This window comes from Salvia hispanica, chromosome 4, assembly GCF_023119035.1.
Source record: "Salvia hispanica cultivar TCC Black 2014 chromosome 4, UniMelb_Shisp_WGS_1.0, whole genome shotgun sequence".
Classification (NCBI taxonomy): Eukaryota; Viridiplantae; Streptophyta; class Magnoliopsida; order Lamiales; family Lamiaceae; genus Salvia; species Salvia hispanica.
The window spans coordinates 49,933,798-49,950,034 of record NC_062968.1 but is presented as its reverse complement, the minus strand read 5'-3'; the positions used below and the strand labels follow the sequence as shown (position 1 = coordinate 49,950,034).

At 36.0% G+C, this 16,237-nt stretch overlaps 1 protein-coding gene across 8 annotated transcripts; it reads left to right on the top strand.

The window, feature by feature from the left end:
- Window positions 1-837: 837 nt before the first annotated feature.
- On the top strand, window positions 838-10,055 carry LOC125222555 (histone-lysine N-methyltransferase EZA1-like). Of its 8 annotated transcripts, none has more exons than XM_048125229.1 (19): window positions 838-975; window positions 1,797-1,898; window positions 2,131-2,408; window positions 3,175-3,336; window positions 3,717-3,801; window positions 3,973-4,125; window positions 4,707-4,754; window positions 4,837-4,908; window positions 5,762-5,879; window positions 5,969-6,410; window positions 6,910-7,063; window positions 7,278-7,498; window positions 7,719-7,850; window positions 8,043-8,130; window positions 8,223-8,270; window positions 8,343-8,471; window positions 8,972-9,049; window positions 9,132-9,347; window positions 9,746-10,055. In XM_048125229.1, the coding sequence occupies exons 1-18, from the start codon at window positions 952-954 to the stop codon at window positions 9,321-9,323; spliced, it is 2,526 nt and encodes an 841-aa protein (XP_047981186.1). In that variant the 5' UTR covers window positions 838-951; the 3' UTR covers window positions 9,324-9,347; window positions 9,746-10,055. The 8 variants fall into 8 exon arrangements, with proteins under 8 accessions (XP_047981186.1, XP_047981184.1, XP_047981183.1 ...); XM_048125227.1 differs by having other exon boundaries at window positions 9,688-10,055; XM_048125226.1 differs by having other exon boundaries at window positions 9,678-10,055.
- The last annotated feature ends 6,182 nt before the right edge of the window (window positions 10,056-16,237 follow it).

Below are 16,237 nucleotides of genomic sequence, written 5' to 3'. Positions count from 1 at the left end.
AAGCACCAATTGATAGAACGTGAGGTTCTATCGATGCAAAAAGAGCACGCGTACGACAGAGATTGATCGGAAAATATGATAAACACACCTAGTTGAAGTTCTATGGTTTCGGAACAAGAATGAGAAAAGAAGTATTTTATTTCTTAATTCTCAATGAATGAAAATACGATAGAATTCTATTATATAGAATTCTAAACCCTAACACAATCTTGCTAATCAAGAAAGATAATTAAAATAAAAGACTAGAAAAAGATATGGAAAATTACTAAAGATAACTAACTAAAATAAAAGATACTCTTTATCAAATAAATTCATGAAAGATATATTGGAGATGATCTTCGGCAATATCTGCTAAATCGAGGACCCTATCATATAATAATTGATAATTTTTTAAATTTATAAGAAAAATTGAAAAGTGATATGTTGTAGATCGAATAGTAACATATACCATCACCTGAATGAAACTAATTAATTCGTACTCAAATTAGAATAAAGATATTTTTTTGTATCATTCAACCCTACATTTAAGTGAAAAGTAATAAAAGTGGGGGGAGTTGAAATGAAATTCCACGCCCTTTTTATGACAATTTGAAAAGAAAGTATTCCAAGGACACATAAATGGCATAAAGTTGAAACTTGAACTAAGAAAATTATGCCGGTTCACAACGTTTATAATAGGCTACAACAAACTCTACCGTTCTCTTCATGCACTCACCATATCAGGCGTGCCACGTGTAAAACACCCTTAGAAGAAGATCGAGACCGTTGATTCATCGTCATGTAGATAGATCCGAAGGCCACATCATATCCGGTCCAAAACACCGCGATGTATAGTTACTTCTCTTCATAACGGAGTTCGCTCGCAACTTCGTCTCTTAATGTTTCTCTCTCACTCTCACTCGCGCCCTCTGTTTCTCGCTCTAAGAAGAAACTCGCCTTCGAAACAGAGTCATGGTCTCCAAGCCTAAATTCAGGGTTCGATTTACTGTATCTTTTCTTGTACTCAATTTTTATTTTCCTAAGTTGATTTTCTGCGTATTATTTTGGCGAAATTTGGGCTGAGAATTCGATCATATGGTGAATTTATTGTGATCACAAAGTAGTTAATTTGCGTTTCTCCCCAATTTTAGCCCGTATGTTGTATGGTTGAATTATTGAATTCCGTTAGTTTTTCTAGCTCACTTTTTTGACTTGAATGGATAAGTAGCTAGCTAAGAAGGTGATGGAGATTGTAAGCTTCTTTGATTTTGATGAGAACGAGGATGCGGATAGTGTTCGTTGTTTTGATTTTGTACTCTTTTTCTGAGGGGTGATATAGCAGAAGAATCTACGAGATGAAATATCACTGATTATTTCCTCTGTTTTGAGTCTTCGAGTGCAAGGGAAGCAGGAGGGCAATACATCTGTCGAAGATAATTTCTTTTATATTGATTAGTCTTGGTTAATAACTTAATTATGATCCAATGTGTGGTTGAAATTGATGTGAATAGTTCATTTGTAGAGGGCTATCCTATCTTTTCTGAAATTTTTTTCATGAATATATTTTTTTAGATGTTTCAGATCATTGATATGCGCTTTGGATAATAATCTACACACAATTTGGATAAATTTGAAGACTTCATGAAAGAGAATAAATTGAAAAAAAAAAAAGATATGTAGGGGCTTTAAGCACCTTCGCCACTCCATTTGTGTCTGCCTAGGGTCACACACACATACATGAAACATCATGTGGAACAGGGGATTGGTGATTAAATAAAGGTCCATTTTTTTTATTGATTCTGCTCATTCTTCGACAGAAAGATTACGGGGAACAGGGGATTGATGTTATAGCAAACTTGGCTGAGAAACTCGCGCATATGAAAAGGCAAATTCAGACTGAAAGAGTTGTTTCAGTTGGAGTAAGTTTTACCTTGCTCTTTCTCTAATTTGCTGGTCCCTATCTGTCCAATTGCTGCATCTGCTTTATTATAGTGATAACACATGTTCAAATCTTTAGCTATCATCCTCAAATCTGATGCCCTGAGTGAGTTATTTGGTTTCTTTCTCCACTGCCTGTCATGCAAAATTGTTAACTTATCCTTGATAGCATTAGTTCAAGCACTGATGGTTGATAGCCACTATTCTTTGCAGGAAAAACTTGAAAAAAATAGCAATAACATTCAATCTTATGTTTCTCATCTCAAAGATTTGGCTGAATCAAGAGATGATTCTACAACTACTACAACGACTAGTTCAGGAAACCTCCTTTCTTTAAGAATGAACTCTCCTCTCTGCAAAGTTAGTGGGCTTGTTCAAGAATGTGAAGATAGAGATGGTGATAACAGTGAAGAAGTTGTATTTTCTAGAACAGCCAAACTTCCCCTTGTTGAGAGGATACCTTCCTATACTACGTGGATTTTCTTGGATAGGTACCAAATATATCATCATTACTTCCTTTTTCTTAATGCCTATAGTGAAATTTCATATTTTTGTTCTGTCTCTTTACTTCTCAGATAGAATATAATATAGAAATCCTTTTATTTTGCTTTCAAATATTTTTCTTGTATGATCAAGAGAGGTTAATCTGCTTGATATTAGATCAAGTGTTAGGATAAGCAAGCTTATTATTTCTTGATCTCAAATGATTAATAGATCATATTGTAAGGGATTGATTGCATTTAGTTTCTTACAATTTTATCTGGGCACAAAGAAGTTTATAGACTTGGTAAATTATATTATATGCTTGGTTGAGTTGGTGCTCAGAGGAGACCACAGACTCTCGATGATATAATGCTTCAAATTACTTTGATGTCATGATGCATGGCTATAGTTGATTGAGAGTATGTTGATTTGATTAGCACAGACGTTATGTTATAAAACTAGTCTATCTTTTCTATGTGGTGATGGGCCAAAGTTAGGCTAGTCTGGGATAGAAGGATCTGATCAACCTATGCCACAGCGTTAGATATGACGAATAACTGAACTTGACCAACTAATGTATTCCTTAATGAATTAGAACTCGCAAAATAGAGATACTTAATGTGGAAGTTGAACTAATGCTTGACTATTGATATAACTTCTCCTTTTACTCCTAGTTTTTGGGTTTATCAACAGCCATACCGTGGAGCAATTCTCATCTTTTAATATAAATCTATTATTGCTATTATTTACTCAAGTTTTCTTCACACAGCACAGGAATCAGAGAATGGCTGATGATCAGTCAGTCTTAGGGCGTAGGCGCATATACTATGATCAGCATGGTAGTGAGACACTGATCTGTAGCGACAGTGAAGATGATCTGGTGCAATTGGAGGGTGAGAAACGTGAATTTTCTGAAGGGGAGGATCGACTTATGCGGTCAGTTTGTAATGTCTTTAGTGCTTCCAAAATTTGATTCGGTAGAAACTATTATTTCCTTTGCTCTTCTAGTTTCTCGTGGTGGCTGTTCCTGATGTCACATTGTAGCTCTTGAACATTCGAATTCATTTTAACCAAATCGGCAAGAGTCACACATTTTTATGATTAATGTTTATAATGTTCAAATTTACACGAGCCAGATTTGGGTAATCATAATGATATACCAGGAGGTCTATTCATCCATCAAATTGTTGATGCAAATGAGCTGTCTTCCACTGGTTCAAAATTTGAATTTATTTTTATTTTTATGTTTTTTTATATGGGCAAGTTATTTATTTTGAGAACTCATGAATTATGGCATGTTTATTTTGGAATCGCAGTGTGGCTTTTTTAGAGTGTGGGATGGGGAATGAAGTTCTTGATCTGTTGACCCAGTTTGTTGGAGGAACCTCTCAGGAAATTCAAGTAATTTCTCTCTGCAAGCCCCTTAAGAATTTGGAAGAGAATAATTGAGGGATGGTTTTCTTTTGCTTTATTATTTTCAAGGTGTCCATAAGTTTAATAAAAAAAATAGTATGACATTTGCAACCTTCTCTCTTTCTATTATTCAGATGTAAATATTCCCGTGTTATGCAGGAGCGTTGCACTGTGCTCATGGAAACAGATCAAAAAATGGATATACAGAAGAAACCTTTGAAGGAAGAGAGATCTGGAGTTGACATATACCTAGACCAAAGCCTCAGTGCTGCTTTAGATTCTTTTGATAATCTATTTTGCCGCCGTTGTCTGGTATGAGTTCTTGGCTTGTGAATTCTCCTTTGTTTTCTGTTGCAATGTGTTGAGAAGCTACATTTATTTATTTATATATTTTGTTCGTTACCATGAATTGCACTGCTCAAATTTATTAAAGTTAGTACTAATAGTTTCCCACAGTTAGTATGCCCAGTGCACATAATATCAACTTCTATCATACTTATCCATCTGAACTAATTTCTTACACCATATCATCAAATGTTTGCTGTTCTGTAGTATATCATGGGGTTCATCTCACATAGATGGTATGTAAAAATTGTTTAACTCAAGATGTTTGTCGCCAAAAAATTGTAGCATGCACTTAATGAAATCTCAATGGACTAATCCACCAACATTGACCACTCAATGGTAATGTAAAAGTCAAATAGTGTAGCATATGATTTTCACCCTCAAAAAAATAAAATTCAAGTTTTTTATGGTGTATAGTTCGGGCCATACAGTGTGCTAAACCTGAGCTTTAGATTATATAAGTTGCAGTATATATGTGTCTTAATCAGCTTTTGGGTTTCATTTAATATTTTTTTTATAACATGCATATTCATTCTTCTTTGTTGCAGGTGTTTGACTGTCGTTTACATGGTTGTTCCCAAGCTGCAACCTACCCTGTAATCAAAAAGTTTGCTTGGGTTCTTTTCAGTGCTTGAGTTTTTTTTTCATATGTTGATTCTAATAAGTTATGGTTGGCAGAATGAAAAGCAAATTGTCCAATTTGACACTGAAGAAGACCGTAAGCCGTGTGGAGATCAATGTTATCTTCAGGTATTGACAAATGATCTCCATTTTAAACTATTTTCTAGCATGAGATGTATAAGAATTGGCTATCTTTTACTCCCTCTACCCTATAAGAGTGTGCTCACTCTTTATTGGCACAAGTTTTAACAGGGGAGTGGTGGTTTTGAGTGGTCCCACTTTTTTTTTTTATAGGAAATTGAACATAAATTTAAAGGGCCACTTTTTTTATTGGTAAATAAACAGAAATATTAAAGGCAGCGTCACAACCTTTGGCCTCAGGCATTAACCAATCTACCACTAGGCCAACACACACACACAGGGGTCCCACTTTTTGGTATAGGGGTATGTGGGTAAAGTGGAGAAAAGGTCCCATCTTTTGTAGTTAGAGGGTAAATGATGTGGGCCATCCCTGGCTTTGTTGTAAATAAGTTGAAAAGATAAAGATTAAAATATAAGGGGTAGTTTCCAAAAAAGGAATAGGCACACTCTTGTGGGATGGATGAAAATGACAAATTGAGACTCTTGTGGGATGGAGAGAGTTTTTTTTTCGCAATTCAATTTCATTCAATCAGTCACTAGAACTTCCAAACGCATCAGTAAGAACTAATTCGTGCTATTAGAGACTAGAAATTCCAGAAGAACAGTATTAATAGCAAGTTCTGAAGTGATTAAAAGAGACCCAACCAACTTGATTTTTTTGAATATTAGTATGTTTTTCCGATTCTACGGTTTAGTTTTCTTATATCTAGTTTTTCCACAAGATAATTATTGTTAGTTGTCATTGTTGCACTTAACAGTTATTATCAGACCAAATGGTAACATACTTCTAGCTGTAAACTTATGCTGTCTCTGTGCCAAATTTCATCTTTTTTCCTACTAGTCAAATAGTTTCAAAGACATGCCAAAGCGTTCAGAATCAGATAGAGAAATGTTGAACACACATAATGCACCCACTCAGGAAGTTAGATCCCCCTTGTCTCCACATGTCATTCAGCAAGGTAAAAATTATGGACTTGTTTATTTGCCTTATCTTCTGTGTTAAAATGTTTTAAGATCATCTCATGAGGAAAATGTAAATCCTTGATAGAACATCATCTGGAATGCCAAGGGAAGCCCGCAGTGCTTGAATCTTCAAAATCATCGGAAAAAGCATCAAAAGTGGTTTCTGACACATTACCAAGTTCATCCAGTTCGAAATTAAAGTTGGCCAATCCAGATCCTGTGGGTTACAGTACAACTCTGGTGGACCAGGTCCCTGAAGCAGTTATATCCCGTGAAAATGAGCTTGAGACATCTATATCTGGTTCACGGCTTGGTTTTGACAGGCCCAGTGTAGGTTATAGTGATCACTCCCAGAGTGAGAATGTTGAGGGCATCGAGAAAGCTGCATGTGATATTACCGAGCTCTCTCTGAAACAGACATGCAAATCTATAGGAAATTCAGCCAAAGCTTCACGTGGATGGAGCAATTGGAACCCTTTAGAGAAAGACTTGTACCTCAAGGGATTAGAAATATTTGGAAGAAATAGGTATGTGAAAATTGATTCATCTTGGTTGTATCTGGTATTGAATCTTATTGGATCAGAGTTAAGTTAAATTTAAACTTGCTTACCAAGGATCTCATATCATAAGCAAAGGAAGCACCCTGACATTTAATATGTGGTGAGTAAGTATCAGAAAGGTAAACAGGGCCAAGGGAAGCATAAATTAGATTATTCTAACATACCAACTGTATACCTTACTTAATCTCCTATAATGATGGGGATTTAGAGTATCTTAGGTGAGTCATAGCCCAATTTTTGTGGATAAAGCAGAGCAACAAGATTGCATCCACAAATCTAGTTATATGGGAGTATTTGATTGATTTAGTAATGTTCCTGTACTTCTAGGAGTTCTTATACTATCTGTTTACAAATACGCTTGATGAGCATGTCTTTATTGCACTTCTTGGATCTCTTAAACATCGTTTTACAACCTTTTTTGCAATATTGCACCTTCTACAGCTAATACAAATTTCATGTTTTAAAGTTGTTTTATAGCTCGGAATTTGCTCGCTGGTTTGAGAACTTGCAAAGAAGTATCTAACTACATGTATGGTGATGGAGCCGTAATGTCTCGTGGATCTTCAGCTATGCTAAACTCATATCTTGATGATGCTGGGAGGGATGACATAGATCCTATGGTTTGTACCTTTTCATAGTTTTTCCTAACAATTAATGGTCCTGATGTGTCCAAAAGGTCTTATTTCGAGTTTGGGGGGAGAAAAAAAGGAACTACACCTACTATTTCTGTGTGCTTAATTCGTTGAATGGCGTATCAGTTCTTCTGATGGTTCATTCTTGAAAACATAGTTTGGGCTGTTAAAAGTATAATTGATTTTATTGATGATACATCAGGAGCCAGATATGCCTGTCAAATCAAGAATATGTCGTAAAAGGGGCAGAGTGCGCAAGGTTAAGTCCTCATGGAAGTCTGCTGGCCATCCATCCTTGTGGAGAAGGATTGCGGATGGAAAAGACCTGCCATGTAAGCAATATTCTCCATGTAGTTGCCAGCCAACATGTGGAAAGCAGTGTCCTTGCCTTCAGAATGGAACTTGCTGTGAAAAATACTGCGGGTACTTAAAATTCTGTCTCGTTGCATACAGCGTATTGAGGATATGTAGTTCTATATCCAGGAATTAATGTGATAAATCTTTGGTGACTGGATGTAATCATTGCATATCTGGTCCTCAGGATGTAATCATTGCATATCTGTAATCATTACATATGTGTCCCTCATTTATTCTTTTACGAGGTAGGGTTGGATTTGGTTTATTAACTTATCTCTACTTTCAGATGCTCAAAAAGCTGCAAAAATCGATTTAGAGGGTGTCATTGTGCAAAAAGTCAATGTAAAAGCCGGCAATGCCCCTGCTTTGCAGCTGGACGTGAATGTGACCCAGATGTTTGCCGGAATTGTTGGGTTAGGTATTGAGTTTTTATGTCTATTTGTCTCTTCAACTGAATGTCATGACTACTCTAGTATTTTTTGTTCTTACATCTTTTTACACCTTCCATTTACTTTTCACAATTGTTGCACCCCTGATTCACATACTTGACAGTCCTGAGTAATAAATTTTTATGAAGAATTTGTTCCAAAGGATTTCCAACTTTGTGCAGCTGTGGTGACGGTTTGTTGGGGGAACCACCAAGACGAGGAGATAGTCAGTGTGGCAACATGAAGCTCCTTCTGAGGCAACAGCAAAGGGTAACTGATTTGGATCACATCTAATTTTACTATCCTTTTTCTCATGTAATGAATGCACTGTCTAGAAAACTACTTGCTTTTTCCATTGATAGGTTCTCTTGGCAAAGTCGGAAGTTGCTGGTTGGGGAGCATTTGTTAAGGTACTAAATAAATGCAAGCCTTCTATCATGATTGTAGTCATGTAATGGTTACATTAGGATGTGTAATTTCAGAATCCTGTCAACAAAAATGATTATCTTGGAGAATATACTGGTGAATTGATCTCCCATCAAGAAGCAGATAAGCGGGGAAAGATATATGATCGTGCAAATTCATCATTCCTCTTTGACTTGAATGATAAGGTAAGCAGCAGCATCTTCTTGGCAGATAATCTCCTTTGCTTTAATTATTTCTATATCAGTTTGTTTTTCAGTCATTTTGCTCTTTAGACTGTTCTACTAAAATACAATAGCAATAGAGGAAGATTGTAGATCACTGTCTCGTATTCGTACTTTTCTTAAGATCCATGGTAGGATAACATGAAACTTTACATATGATGAGTACATGAGAAATTGAAAGAACTAGTTCAAAATAAGCAGTAACAGGACATTGCAGATTTATATATTTAACGCTAGAGGATGAACTAGAATCTGTCAGCTGGTGCAACTATTTCTCATTAGCTCAATACTTGTCAACTAAGGGCTAACATTAGCAATAGGACAAAATATGTTTGGTACAATTTTCAGTATGCACGTATGTTTCTCAAGTTATGGAGAATGAGCAACTGGTGTAAAGAAATACTATGTAGAAAGCCTCCAATCCAGGTCGCATACGACATTTTTATAGAGTTCTCTTGTTTCAGTATGTCCTTGATGCATACCGCAAGGGAGACAAGTTAAAATTTGCAAACCACTCATCAAATCCAAACTGCTACGCGAAGGTATTCATCTTCCATAGATCTTCTTCTATGACAATATCATCCTCCTCCGTATTTTTTTTCTGAGATAGGATGCGATATACAGGTAATGCTGGTGGCTGGTGATCACCGTGTTGGCATCTATGCTAATGAGCACATCCAAGCTGGTGAAGAGCTTTTCTATGATTATCGTTATTGTCCTGATCAAGCACCGGTCTGGGCCCGGAAGCCCGGGGCTTCAAAGAGAGATGGATCGCCACTCCCTCATGGTCGAGCAAAGAAGCACCAATCTGGTTGAGGAGCCAAATCTCCTCCACGCAGTGTAAGTTGTTGGAAAGTAATAACTTAAGTATAATGTAGTCACATATCTATAGTCTGCCGCCTAAACTTACTCAGTTTACACCTTGGTGTCTAACTTCGATATAGTATGATAAATAAGCAGCAAGAGGTTAAAAGTGTTGAGGGGTTAAGCTGTGGACAGTGAGGAGGAGTTAATCAAAAGTTAAAAGTGTTGTGACTTTACAGTTGCAGCCTAATTCTGCTTTGAAGAGAGACGACCACAATAAAACAAAAAAAAGAATTGGAAGACGCAAAAATGTTATCTAGTCTGCAAAATGGCTTTGCTTGTTGATTGCAAATGACAGTACAACAGTTCATTCCAGATATCAGGAGCACCGAGCAAGCACCAACGGGTGCAATCTTGATCACCTCGATTTGTAGTTTTCTTCCAGGTATGGACGGATGAGCATCCGGTCTGTAATCTGACAGACCTGTCATATTCGGAAAAGTAACGGGTGTCTTCATCTTCCTCAAGACCTCCTCCATGATCCGATTCTTCTTTCTGGGTTGACAGAAGCGAATGTCTCGGTTAGTGACTCTCGGCAGTGGCCTCCCATCTACATCTCGATGTTCCTTTATCAATACACAACGTCTGTCCTTTCTTTTTCCCTTACTCTCGTGGACTAGATAGTGTGAAACATAAAACTCAACCATGCATTGAATTCCTACAAAGCAAAGAAGTAGAACAATACAGCACATACACAATCAATTATCACAATTCACAAGGTCAGAAAGCTTTGAGCAAAGTTACCTCAAACTTGAAACAATAACTCCCCCCTATCTAAATCTGTAGATAATGGAAGGAGTTTGTTAAGGAATTAAAGGACAAAGTTGAGTAGATAATTCGTTGCATTCAAAGAAATTCGCATGTTCAATCTACAAACCGCGTCAAATGTCCCAAATCAAATCCACCATTATTTTTTAATGATGAATTTCAATTTAAATATTTGTAGTCGCTATTATAAACAAGTTTTTCTACTGCTCCCTCCATCCCATAAAAGTTGAGTCGTGTTCTTTTTTAGTCCGTCCCAACAAAGTTGAGTCATTTCCTTTTTTAACAAAAGACAAAACATCTAATCACTTTTTTTTTATTCCATCATTTACTTTATTCTCTTTTATTTTTCCTACTTTTTTCATCTCTCCTGTTTATTTAATATACACTCTTAACCTCCGTGTCCAAAAGTTTTGTCTCAACTTTTATGGACGGAGGAAGTACTATAAATCTGTTTTCCGTTTTTCATCTGAATCTCACCAATTACATTTTAAAATTGAAATATTTTTTCTTAAATTTGTTCTAAATTTCTTCTTCAAGAGTAGTTTGGCAAAATTTGTTCTTCAAGAGTAGTTTGGGAAAATTTGTTCTTCAAGAGTAATAATTTCCATATACTGGATTCATCGAAATTATTGCCTGTTTAACTATACGTTTAGAAGTGGTGGAATATGTTGGAATAATTGAATGAACAATTACACAAAGCTCTCTATGATGATTAACCGAGAACGACAGAGAAGGAGCAGAAACGGTAGAGCGGAAACGTACCTCGATCCATAACGAATTGAAAGGCGGAATTCTTTGCAGCGGCTATGGATCTTCCAAACGATCAGAGGCGTCCTTCACAATAGTCTGCCGAGAGAATACAGAGATATTGAACGTTCTTCTGACGTCTGGGGACCATAACCCTAGCTTATATTTATATTAAATATAAACCCCTTTATTTTCTATTCGGTCCCTCATCAAATAGAAAATCACTTTATGGTATCTACACTTTTTTCCATAACAATTAAATACACTTTAGCCCAAACTTTAATCTTTATTGGATCACTTTAATTGGGCAACTGAAAGATAGCCATACACATTAAATTAGTCATGTGGAAGCCCAAATTTCTAACAATCTCCCACTTGGGCAACACATGACACCAAATAAATGTGTACAAACCGAATGAGCGCTCAAAAGTGCTATCACATAGTGTATTTCCGAACAATCTTATTATCAACCATATCGACATAGGACTAAAGGGGCAGTCACCATATTTTTTCATGATTAAACCCATCAGTAATCACATATGCAAATATAATCAACAACAGATCAATTATGGAGTGTAGCATGGAAATTTCATGCAAGGTGATCATACATGCCTATTTCCAACTGGTCCTCCCAAAGTGAGATCAAACAAAAATAATGGACAAAACATAATACTTTAATTCTGCAGAGGATAACATGAGTTTATAACTTCATGTTCAAAACACAATATAAAGCATTAACCAAAACTACTAGCCAACAGACACACGTAACCTAAAATGGATCCTTTACTGTATTGGCATCTAACAAAATCAGAATCAAAATGCCTAAAGATCTCTCCAAATGATCTGATTTTCTGTATGCGAGCATGTAATGCTTAGTTCTCTATAAATATCTCATAACCCGTTTTGCTGCTTCCTAATGATCCATATCGGGTTATTGAAATATCTGCCCAACATATAAACAATTAAAACCAAATTGGGTCTAATACACACTTGAGCACACATTAGGCTCCCAATCACCGAAGCATATGGAACCTTCTGCATTTTCTAAATCTCAAGATTTATCTTAGGGCACTGAATGAGACTAGGTTTGTCTCCTTTAGTCATAGGGGTATTTCTTTACTTGCAATTATGCATCTCAAATACTTTAGGCACCTTTTCACTATATCCCTTCTGTGACAATCGAAAATTATTTCTTTCGATTCCAAATACAAAAGAGGCTTCCCCAAGATCTTTCATCTCAAATTTCTTCGAGAGAAAATTCTTGGTGTTAGTGCAACATATCCTTATCGAAAATTATTTCTTTCGATTCCAAATACAAAAGAAGATGCATTTGCTCCCACTGAACTTGTGATACACACAACCATCAATAGCATTCTTTCTGAATCCAAATGAAAGAACTACTTCATAAAATTTGTGGTACCATTGACGAGAGTCTTAATTGAGGTTGTTGAGATTGACTTTAAATGATATCATCCGCATGAGATTGAATGTTTACAACAATATCATCTTGAGGTTCTTAATATGCTTCTTCTTCAATGATAGTAATTGATACCTGATCATTGTCAGAAGCAGTAGTAGGTGTCTATACAGACTCCTCCTCAAAAGTAATGTTCCTTAACACATTCTTCCCCCCAAACTCAACATCCTCAAGGAATACTATATTTCTCGTCCCAAAAATTAGTTCCTTTTGTGGGATCATAAAATTTAAAAACCCCTAAATTTTTCTGGAAGACCAAAGTGAGAATATATGCTACAGTCTTTAATGCCTCTCCCTAAAGCGAATGCGACAAGGAAGAATGATAAATCATACTCCTTCACATATCTTTAAGAGTTTTATTTCGTCTTTTAGCTACACCACTCATGCTAGGCGATCCCGGCATGGTGTACAAAAGGACGATCCCACACTCTTCCAAATAGAAGGCAAAAGGTCTTTGACATTGTTCACCTGAGCAGTCATTTCTGTCGTAGTATTCGCCACCACGGTCAGATTTGACTTTCTTAATGCCTTTGTTGAGTTGGAGCTCAACATCAACCCTGAATATTTTGAACTTGTCTAAAGCCTCAGACTTTTAATAGATTAAATGTAGGTGCCCAAAACAAGAATATTCGTTTATGAATGATATAAAATATTGTTGATCATTCCAAGAAACCGAAGTGAATGAACCACAAATGTCCGTATATATCAATTCTAAAATGTATAGCTCTATTGGCACCTAATTTCTTAAGTTTGGTCTGCTTTCCTTCGATACATTAAACACACAAATCAAGTTCTGAAAAGATAAGTGTATTCAATATAACATCTGACACAAGTCTCACAATCCTTTATTTTGAGATATAACCAAAACACTTGTGTCATAAATTAACCAAATTCTAATTATTTAATTTGCTTAGTCCCTTTTGATTCAACATGTAAAGCTTCTGAATATGAAGTAACATAATTGAGCATACAAAGATTGTTATATGCACTTAAGGAAACAGTGCCCACAATACTAGAATTATTTGAAGGAAGAACTTTACTATTTCTGAATGAACAAGAGAAACCAAATTTGTCCAAAGCAGAAATAGAAACCAAATTTTGTCTAAAAGACAGTACAATAAAGTATCCTTCAAAACCGAATAATTCCAGTCTTTAATAACAATCTACAATGCCCAATAGTCTCTACTTCCACCGATTTGTCATGTCCCACATAGATGTATCTTTCACCATCAATTGACTTTCGGTAGCTCAGACAGCCTTGCACTGATAACCTTATGTGAGTAGTAGCACCAGAATCTACCCACCAAAATATCATTAGAGACTAAAGTCAAATTAACTTTAGAACAGACCAAAACAAGAATTGTAACTTCCTTTGCACGCCATGCGTGATATTTACAATTCTTCTTTTTATATCCATGTTTACCACAAAAGAAACAACTATCATTATCCTTATGTTGTTTCTTTTGTGATGAACCCTTATCCATAGCAGCATTCTCAATACACTTTTTCTTAATGCCCTTTACTTTATTTCTTGAGATACTGACCAGATGTGCAACACCAAATGCACAAACAAGTCTTTAGAATTCAAGCTTAAGTGAAGCAACGTGAGACATTTTCATAATGTGCTCCCTTATGTTGCCCTTGCCCTTATACTTTATTGAGATCAAGCATGTTTGTCTCAACCTTATCGTTTTTCACAAAACATTCCTTAATTTTGGCAAGGTATTCACTGGCCTTAGTGATATACTCAGATGCAGTGCCTCGAAAGGCTTCTGGGATGCTACGCCTAATGATCAGCAGATTTACACGATTTGAGTGTTTCCCACTTCTCGTAGTTTCTCCTTCGATAAGAAGTACTATGTCCGTAGGAGAATATTGTTCATGTTGAAAGAAACTGCAGAAGTAGACATCATAACTTAACAAAGAACAAAACCAAAATAGTTGTCATGCTCCCATAATAAAATCTAAATAAGAAGGTAACATCTCGAGGTACCGGCACAACATCCATATCAAGTCTTTTGACAGTAATATGAACTTGTAATTGGTAACCTCATTGTAGTGATCAAACACTGACAATAAGATCTGGTCAAGTAATGTCCACCTTTTGGCATCACACTACTCACATGAACACTGAATAATTATCACGTATTTATCACCACAGGTATATATGTATTTCGTGCCAAACATTAATCTTCCTTTTGGCCGACTAATATCCGCATTAAAATACATACACACATACCGTCCTAACATTCGCAATAAAGAAATCTAGACAATAGAGGTTACTTTTGCAACGTCTTGCTTCGACTAATCTACTTTGAATATTAGTAAAACATTACGAGGTACCGAGCACAACATCCACATAAAGTCTTTTGACAGTAATATGAACTTGTAAATGGCAACCTCCTTACAGAGGTTAAATACTGACAATAAGATCCTATTAAGTAGCGTCCACCTTTTGGCATCACACTTCTCACAGGAAAACTGATTAATTGTCACGTATTTATTACCACACGTATATGTGTATCTCGTGCCAAATATTAATCTTCCTTTTGGCCGACTAATATCCGCATTAAAATACACACTCATGAGTAGAAAATAAGGAACATGAGATGTACCCAAGAATTTGAATTTAAAAATTCAAAACCGAATACAAACGCTCGCAAGGGAGTCGTTTATAATTTTCTGGAATACAGTGGCTAGCCAACGAGTCACTGTGTTCGCGTACCTCGCGAACTCAACAAGTCGCTGAATCCTGACGGCCAGCCCTATAACTCCCCAGCAAATCGCAAATTGCTGACTCCTAATGGGATTTCATATAATTTTTGTTCAAATCCGATTTTTCATTAAAATCGATAAAATCCAAATTTTGATGTTTTTCAAGAACGTAGCCAACAACCATAAACAACCAATAGCAACACCAAAATAACAACCAATTAAATACATAAACCATAGATTTATAGATTCACCAAAACATGCAATAGAGAAAACCTTAATCGCCAAGCAAGAATACAGTTTGCGATATTCTAATCCGAAACAGAATCAATGCATAAACGAACACAAGCGAAACTGTATTCTCATTTCAGATCCAAATTTTTCTATTTTTCACAAAATTCGACTTACCGTATGCGTGTGCTTGAATTGAAATCAATTCCTAAGCCAAAGACGTAACTATGCAAATGATCATATAACAAAGGCAATCATTCAAACTTGGTAAGTGTGCATAATTCTTTACCATATTGGATGAATTCATTAACATAAGGAAATTGTCAGAAAAATAATCACAGTGAATTCACCAAGATTATAATGCAGCACCTTATTTGAATTCTCAATTCTCGGCATCGCAAAAGAAAACCCTGAATTTCTTCTCAACGATTTCTAATATAATCCAATAAATTTCACATGGATCTCAATTTCTTCGCATAATTAAGAAATTAAAACATAAATTCATGAACCTGATTAGGCATATCATACACGCCGCCAACACTCTTGCGTATATTATTCATAAAACAAAACCCTAATTCTCCTTTTCCCTATTCTAAGAGAATCATCAATAGAGTGGCTCTGATACCACTTGTTGGAATAATTGAATGAACAATTACACAAAACTCTCTATGATGATTAAGCGAGAACGACAGAGAAGGAGTAGAAACTGTAGAGCGGAAGCGTACCTCGATCCATAACGAATTGAAAGGCAGAATTCTTTGCAGCGGCTATGGATCTTCCAAACGATCAGAGACGTCCTTCACAATAGTCTGCCAAGAGAATACAGAGATATTGAACGTTCTTATGAGGGACCATAACCCTAGCTTATATTTATATTAAATATAAACCCCTTTATTTTCTATTCGGTCCCTCATTAAATAGAAAATCACTT

Excerpts from the sequence above, each read along its gene's own strand:
- LOC125222555 (XM_048125229.1), top strand. The coding sequence starts at position 952 with ATGGTCTCCAAGCCTAAATTCAGG. Across the intron at positions 4,909-5,761 it reads GAGATCAATGTTATCTTCAG|TCAAATAGTTTCAAAGACAT; the intron begins GTATTGACAAAT and ends TTTTCCTACTAG. Across the intron at positions 5,880-5,968 it reads TCCACATGTCATTCAGCAAG|AACATCATCTGGAATGCCAA; the intron begins GTAAAAATTATG and ends AATCCTTGATAG.